The sequence below is a fragment of the Pogona vitticeps genome, chromosome 11 (assembly GCF_051106095.1).
Source record: "Pogona vitticeps strain Pit_001003342236 chromosome 11, PviZW2.1, whole genome shotgun sequence".
NCBI classification, from domain to species: domain Eukaryota; kingdom Metazoa; phylum Chordata; class Lepidosauria; order Squamata; family Agamidae; genus Pogona; species Pogona vitticeps.
The window spans coordinates 8,095,792-8,104,298 of record NC_135793.1 but is presented as its reverse complement, the minus strand read 5'-3'; the positions used below and the strand labels follow the sequence as shown (position 1 = coordinate 8,104,298).

The window sequence follows — 8,507 nt, the reverse complement described above, 5'->3', positions numbered from 1 at the left end:
CCCCGCTAATCATTTGAGAATAATTAGTAGAATATTTTCCACCACGTTTAGGGAAAGCATATCAGCTATCAAGGTGAGATGAAATAATCAAATCCCCCCCTTATAAATTCTGGAGTTTCTAGTTTACCTCTCTGCTTTCAAGAAGTTAACAAATTGCAGCAGGTAGATATAAAGTGTCTTTGCTACAGCACACACATAACATTGAACAACATACAAGGCAGTTTTCCTCCAAATTTCAAAAAAGTTTATTTTTATAAATTAAGGGGGAGAAAAAGAAGGGTGGGAGGAAGAGGATGCAAACAACAATACGAAGAAAGGCAACATACTTTTTAAAAAATTATATTTCGTATGACAGCTTAACTTTTCCTCCCCCCCCCCCCAACAAGCTCAGCACGAACACAATGGAAACAGCTTTTTACTACAGGCTGTAGCATGTCTTAGCTCATTAGGTTCTTCTGTGGGATGGAATAGGAATCCTTTTCTTAGAGTCAAGCCCTCCCCCTCCCACAGGAACCTGTCACTCTTTTAAAGTCAAGGTGAACGGATGGCAAGACGAAGCAAGTTTATGTGTAGGCGGAGAGTGAGCAGTCGCTGGCCTTTTGACAGCAACACAGACAGGTTTGGGAGAGGTGACAACTCCAAGGCTCATTAACGGGTATACAGTGTTCTGTATTCTCTGTGGAGAGTGGTGGATGGGTTACACCATTTGGCTCATGTGAAGCAAGAAAAAGGGGTTCCTCACTCCGGGCCAGTGTGCAAGCACAGGACTAAGAGTTTCCTTCCCTCCCCTTACACCCCTAAAGAATACAGACTGGTTCAGAGGCAGGTTGAGTTGAACAGTTAAACCACCTCCCTCCCTCTCATTCATACATACACATAGACATGTGCACACACATACTCAACATACGTTACACTGATTTCCCTCTAGATCCATTAAATTAGGTCAAGTCTACACACGTGGGGAAAGGTACAACAGAGAGCAGCTCTAGACGCTTGGGGTGTACAAGCCACGTTGTTATTTAGCTGGCAAACTTAAAGGTTTACCCCATGCTCCAATACGTAACCCTTTACAAAACCAGAAAAGAAAAGAAACAAAAATCTTTTTAAAGGTGTTTTGGGGAGAGAGCTGCATGGAGGGTCCATGTGTCCCTCAAAGGCACCCCACTAGGACACCTTGATTTTGCCCTTCTCTGGGACGGCGTCTGCAAGAAGGGGTTGCTCCTCTCCATTCACGGCCAGGGTCCTCTTCTCCGGCAGCTGGTCTTCCGGCTGGCGGGCGATGAGTAGGCGGCAGGTAAGCAGGATCCCAAAGACCAAGGCATGGGCATAGCGCTTGAGCGGGTCGCCCACCAGCTGGTGGAAGAAGAGCACAGCCAGGACCAGCAGCAGCAGCACAAAGTTAGCTACATCCTTGGGACGGCCAGGAACCAGTGTCATGACAATGCCACAGGCCACCTCGAGGGCGCCGATGCTCTTGCGGAGAATGATAGAGCTGACCCCCATCTTCTTAAGCATGGGCAGTGCGCGGACATAGCTCTTGTAAGCTCGCTTCTGCAAGCAAAAGAGCAAGAACATGGAATTCGGCATCAGTTGGGACCTGGCATATACCTTCCTTCTCTCTCACAGACACATGTACAGGCCAGAGGTTTCCATTAACACCCTGCAAAGTTCTCAGAAGGTAACTAAAACAGCATGAACTGAGGCAAGGTCCCTCCTGCATTTATATTACCCCATATCATTGAATATTTTCTGCTAAGCACTAAAAGCCTTTTGCACATGTAGGAGCGATGAGAAAGCACAACAAAACTGACCTATTTAAAGTGGCTGGCTACATGAAACCATGTTCAATGCCATGTAAATATGTTTCAGCATATATAACAAAAATAGCTTTGTGCCACCTTTAAGATTAATTTTAGAGTGAGGTTTCATGGATTACAATCCACTTCTTCATACACATGAAGTGCAATACTATATTTTATTCTGGCCTTAAAACACTAATTTTCCCCATCAGAACAGAATCCATTGCTTCAGCACTTCGAAGGCTGAGGACTAAGCTTTGTGGATTAGCTGACAGCCTTTTTGCATTAGCCCATTACTATTGCCAGGATATCTATGTAATGAACAATCTGAACATTCATTACTTGTGTTAATAAGGCAACTGTCATCTTCTTTCTCTCACTGCGTTTGGACCTTATCTCCTCAACCATGTACAGTGTGTATAAAGGCCCCCAGGGGTCTCATATATTTATTTATACAGAAGATTTTACACCTAGTTTTCAGAACATGCAGCACACTTAGGCTGATACACCACAGTGAGACTCACGTCTGAGTGGAAACAGAGAACTGGGTTATCAGATACACTGTTTTCCATTTTTTTGCAGCCTCTGAAACAACAACGCTTATAGTTCATAAGCAAAGACCAAACAACACCACTGACCACACACAAACATCCATCATTCATGGATCCTGTCTTTGTTTTTCCAAAAGCTGATGTTCTTGTCATAGGAACACAGTAACGACTAGCCCCACGTCTGGTAGATTTAGGCATACAAGGGTGAAGTTTCTGCCACATCTAATTTGTCCTCACATGTCTACCTCTTGAAGGGGTGGGAGATAAGAGACTGAGATTTTATGGAATTTAGAGCCAAAATTACTTTAACACTCCAGAGGGGTGCTGAACAAATAGGATAGGCTTGTAATGTTTCAGTGCAATCCTATACATTTCAGCACAGAAGAAATTCCAGGTTAGAGTCTTTGTTAATTGATTGATTGATTGATTGTTTGGTTAACTAAACAAACTTAATTACTGTACTTAAAAGGCATCCCTTATAAACAGATATTTTAAAGGTGCAGATAATTTTTTAAAATATAAGTACTGTACATATAAATTTAGACAGGCCAAATACCATTTTAAGAGTAATTCTCTGAATCAGGGAAACTATCTTAGATGATGTCTGGCATGTATGTATTCACTGTACAAAAACACTATTTTTTTCTTTAGAACAATTGGTTTTCTCCTATGCAGATTAAAATGGATTAATCTTTTAAAATCAACCACCAATAAATTTAGACTTATTTTATGAGGAACATCTGTAACTACTAATTAATAGCTAATTATTTAGCCTAATTAATATCTATATTATCTAAACCATAATTGGAAGATTGGCTTCTTTTGCTATCCCTATTTCGAAAGACAGATTTTCTTTTCTTATTAATTGCATCCTCAGTAGTTAATTTTCAAAAGGAAAAAAAGTTGCCAAACTCCCACATGCCAGGATAGCAGCCTTCTTTGGGTTGGAAGTCTTGTCCTAGTTACGGCGGCTAGTTGCCCACTCATTCTACACATCACTAACATTTCCACTAGGGTTCATATCAGCACTCTATCCCAGTTAATAGTATTTATGAACATCACATTTATTATGTCAATGGTCCCCAACCTTGGGTCACCCAGGTGTTCTTGAACTGCAATTCCCAGAAGCCTTTGCCACCAGCTGTGCTGGTTGGGGTTGCTGGGAGCTGCAATCCAAGAACACCTGGGTGATCCAAGATTGGGAATCACCGAATTATGTCAATGTTTTTCCTGTTATTAAAAAAAAGTAGCTGCTCATGGTTCTTGAGATCTGCTTTTTGGTGACTGCCATTTTGTTTTCATCACAAATCCCAGGGTGTTGTATCACTCCAGGACATTTGGGGCTGTGGGGGAAGGGCGGCCACTGCAAAATGGCAGCCTAATGAAGTGACTGTTTTTATCATGATGGTATGTTTGAGACATCTGGGGAAAAAAAATCAGAAAATGGCTTCTGGGTGCACCTGTGAAACCCAGAAGGAACACTAGCTGTGTCACTTGTTTCATAGGAAAAGACAATGGAACCAAATTGGGTCCATTCCATTACATGTTTAATTTGTTATGAAAGAAATATACACACTCAGTTTGGGAAAGCTAGGATTTTTCCCTTGGGAGAGGCGCCAAAAGCAACATGGCTAGCCAGGAATACCTAGAATGTAAAGACTCTCTAGAGCAGGGGTCAGGGAACTTTTTTTACATTTTACCCCTGAAAAATTTATATACACTGACATTACCCCCTTGATTTGAAAGGAAGGAAATCATACATTATTTAAATTCAAAATATTATTGGATCTACACAGGCTGTGTACCGAACTAGTAGGATATATCGTAAGTATCAATGGCTGCCAGGCTATGTACCAAACTATCAGGATGCACCAAATTTAATAAAGATGTGCACTATTTTTGCTGGAACACATTGCACTCCAGCCATGGGGTGGTATAGGGAGTAGTAAGGTGTCCAACGTGCCTAGCAAGTTGCATTAAATTTTTGCTAGCTCGCAGAGGATTTAATCATCATCAATGGCTGCCAGAGTGGTGCTAGCAATGACATGCTTGCTAGAGACAGCCAACACAGAATGGGGGTGTGTGTGTTTCCCTACCACTTTAATCATTCTGTGTGTGGTGTGCAAAAAGGAACAAACCAGGCTAAAGGTCATGTCACCCACCCTGGTGCCACAGCCCAATATCAAAGACCAGTGCGCTTTTTTTTATCATCATCAATGGAAAACTCAGCAGTGGCCAGAGGATTGGAAAAGATCAGTCTACATCCCAATCCCAAAGAAGGGCAGTGCCAAAGAATGTGCCAACTACTGTACAATTGCACTCATTTCACATGCTAGCAAGGTTATGCTCAAAATCCTGCAAGGTAGGCTCTGCTCATTACCCCCAGGATTTTCATTTTTACCCCATTTGGGGTAATTTACCCCTGTTCCCAGACCACTGCTCTAGAGGGAGAGTTATTGAGAACTGCAACAAAAACTAGTTAGCCAGTCTTCCCATATTTGGTTCCCCTCAGATGTAACGGACTACAAACCCTATCACCTTCAGCTAGAGCAGGAAGGATGGATGGAGACCACTAGAATTGTAATCCAACATAAATAGAGGGCAGTGGAATGAGGGATATTTTAGCAGGCTAATTTTCTCTCTCTTGCTTCCATAATTTGGAAATTCCAAGCTCCCACTGAAAAAAATGAGCCAGCTCTCCCAGTAGAACAGGGATAGTACTAAAAGAAGAAGGCACATTTTCCAGGCTTCTTCATCACCACCATCCTCTGGAGACTGGGAGATGTGTCAAGATGGGGAGCAGTGGAAAGAGTGGAACAAAAGTTAGGCTACTATGGTGTCCCCATTTTTAAAACGAGAATATCATCCTGGCTTTCTGTGTTTAAAAGTCTGTGGCAAAAAAGAAGAAGAAGCTGTTAATAGTGATGCTGAGGAAGAAGGACAAAATGCACCAATAAATAAACAAATCAGCGAAAGGCATAGTAACAAGAGCACCCTGTTTGTGAACCTAAGGGTCTCATGGCCGTATCACGGTCAGCTTGAGGCGATTTAACATGGATGCGCCTGGCCTTTTTCGGCTTTCTTCTCAACCAACTTTGCCAGCCCTCCAGGGAGGCCGCTTGGCACAGAATGGCAGAGATTCATTCCTCCGACATTCTTCAGGGTGAGGCAAAAAATAAAATAAAATTAGAAATGCTAGAAAGTTCCACAGTGGTTTTCTCAAGACTCCCAGGCGTTCCAGCCATTTCAACGGCCGAACATGCCACAGATAGGCAGGGCCACAAAAAAAGATGGCTGGACAGCCTGGACCGATCCGGTGGTGGGGATAGATCCACCTGGATAGATCCCCCTGAGGGGCTCACTCTGGGCAAGAACCAGGAAAGGCCAGAAAGCTCTCTTGGGGGGGGGGATAAGAGGCTGCATCTCCTCTTGTAGCTAGAAATCCCCGGCTAATGAAGGACCCACAGCTTGCAATGTTCCAGAACCTTCTCTTGGGAAGAAAAAAAAAAGGGGGGGGGAAGGCAGAATAAGATCCCATCGCCTTTTGACAGACAGAACCCAGGGCACGTCTGCACACCTCCAGCGACACATTAGCATCCCGCTCGTCCTCTCACCATCATCCCCCGCACAACAGATCGGGCAATTTGCCCCCCCCCCCGGGATCTGCTGGCGGCCAAGGCCTCCCTCCTCTCCGACAGGCTGGCTGGCTCTGTTTTTCCGGGCAAAGAGAGCGGAATCCTTTAGGGGGAGACCCCCCTCGCCCCCCCCACCAGGGGGGGTGAACCGCCCTCCCCACAAGCCTCGCTGCTCCTGAATGGGTCCCCTCGGAAGCCGGGCCGCTCTTCCAGCAGACAAGCGGGGGGGTGGTTGCGTTTGTGTGTGTGTGTTGTGTTGTGTGCCAGGCTTCCTCTCCATCTTCCCCCCTCCCGTCTCCTTTCTCCCCCCCCCCATTCCATAGTATTGCCTGCCTGCTTTGCTCGGTGGGGGTGGCAAGCAAAAGAACGAGCCTGAAAAGGGAATGCCCGAAGGATGCAAACTCCAAAACAGAGGATCTGAGCAGATCCAGGAGTCCCCCCCCCCCTGCTCCCAGGCCAATCCGGCGAGGAATGCCCCCCGCAGGCTGCCACCGGCCCCCACCCCTGGGGACCCGTTCCCCTTCTCCCGCCTGCCCTGCTCCCCCCGGGGCTGATCCCGAGCGCCCGCAAGATGTCCCCCCCCCCCCCCCGGCCAAGAGCTGCTGGGAGGACGGGCTCTCTTACCATCTCGTGGTAGGCGTCCTTGCTGAGCCTCGGGGTCAGCTTGATGGTCCCCATGAAGACGAAGAAGAGCCCCAAGGCGACCGAGAGGGCCACGATGGTCACCGTCCGGGGGGAGGCCATCGGGGGGGGTGGATGTCACGGCGCTGGTCTGGCAGCCGGTCTGGGGCCGGAGTGGGCAGTCACCATGGAAGGCGGTCGGGAGGGAGGGAGAGGGGAGGCTGCAGAGAGGCAACGAGGATGACAAAAGAGAGAGAGAGAGACACAAACACACACGCACACACACATACACACGGGGGGGGCAAGCTGCCTCCCTTGCTCAGCCACCTCTGGGTCCTAACATCCCCCTCCCAATCTGATCCACTCAGAGGCCGCCCGCCCAAAAACCAGGCATCGGAAAATACCTTTAGGGATGAAAAGACAGGGCCCCTGTGAATGGAGCAAGCCGCGGTCCTGAATCACCTTGGCTGCCCGTTGGCAAGATCCACCAGGGCTGGAAACAAAATCTGGAAGGAAAAAAACACAACCCTTCCGCTCCCAATTCTATCACACTGCAGTTTCAATGGCAGTCAAGTTTCTCTCGCGGCAGCTGTTTCTTTTTCTGTTCATGCAGTGGCTAAGAAGAAGGGTTGTTATCCTGGCCCCTCAACCAGCTACAGAAAGGAGATGGTGGCACAAGAGGGATCCCTGTTCTCCAACCCCCCCCCCCTTCAAATAATAGTAGCAGCAGCAGCAGTAGTTATAATAATTAGAATTGTAGCAGGAGTGTCATCACGACTGTGATCATAGTGCGGGTTGGTTGGCTCAAGGCTAGACTGTTGGATGTGAACTTAGGAGAGAGCCAAGTTTTAGCCCCTAGTTAGCCATGAGTGAAAGCAACTGCGTGCCCTTGGCTCTTTTTATCCCAGCCTGGCCTTCCTTGCAGGGTTATTGCAATGATAAAGGAGTGAGGAGGATTTCATACAGGCGACCTTAAGCTCACAGAAGACAATGCAGGAGAAAAAGGTAAGAAATAGGTTGGTAACCTTGTGACCAGGTAAGTCTAGTGGACTCTTGGTAGAGCATAAGTGTGGAAGACCTTCTAGTAGGAGGAGAAGTCACTCACCGATCAAGGATCTCTCCCTGGAGTGGTCCAAACGTCAGTCCATCCATTCCTTTCCTCCTCTTGGCTCATGGCTGCACTCTTCTTATCCTCCCATGGCACAGGGGAAGCCCCAGTTGTCTGTAGAACAGATTACTTAGGGCTTGCTACAACTACATAGTTACTGAGATAATGAATGCTTCAGTGTTGTGTGCACCTTAATAATAATGACAACAATGATAGTAGGTCATCCCCAACCATGGCTGAAAAGTGACACAATTTGAACCCTGCCAGTTAACTCTGTAGCCAATAAATTACGGGGGCTAAAAGCTGGCAGGGCGTGCTTCTCGTTCATTTGTTAACAGCTTGACTGCAACGCAAGCAAATATAGGCTGTGCCACGGCTCTGCCCCACACCCCTGGTTTCCGTGGGGCTTGCATCAGAGCTGTTCAAGGTTGGCTGCCTTTATTTTGAGGTCTGTGTGTTGAAGAGCAAAGGTGATGGTGGAAACAATAACAGTGCAGGAGACTCCCCCCCCCCCGGTGTCAGCAAAGAGTCCCATTTCCAAAGCTCAAAACAAAGAAACGCTCACATGTAATTGAGTTGTAACGTCTACCCTTCCTCACCATCTCCTATCCAGATAAGGATGAGAGGAGATACAGTCCAGTGAGGTCTGGGAAACTGGTTCTCCACCCTCAGTGTCACTAACGCATGAAGTTGCCTAACAGAGAACAAGAATGGTTTATCCATAGTATGTACTCTGGCTGGTGACTTCCATTTCAGACGTGCTGCAAATCCATCTGCATTTTAGTCTGTACTT

At 46.7% G+C, this 8,507-nt stretch overlaps 1 protein-coding gene across 2 annotated transcripts; it reads right to left on the bottom strand.

Moving 5' to 3' along the window:
• Positions 1-221: 221 nt before the first annotated feature.
• On the bottom strand, positions 222-8,278 carry TMEM35A (transmembrane protein 35A). Of its 2 annotated transcripts, XM_072981114.2 has the most exons (4): positions 7,712-8,278; positions 7,011-7,112; positions 6,610-6,827; positions 222-1,551 (listed from the first exon to the last, which is right to left on the bottom strand). In XM_072981114.2, exons 3-4 carry the CDS (start codon positions 6,727-6,729, stop codon positions 1,165-1,167), a joined length of 507 nt encoding a protein of 168 aa, XP_072837215.1. In that variant the 5' UTR covers positions 6,730-6,827; positions 7,011-7,112; positions 7,712-8,278; the 3' UTR covers positions 222-1,164. The 2 variants fall into 2 exon arrangements, with proteins under 2 accessions (XP_072837215.1, XP_020660296.1); XM_020804637.3 differs by lacking the exon at positions 7,712-8,278 and having other exon boundaries at positions 7,011-7,459.
• Positions 8,279-8,507: the final 229 nt, after the last annotated feature.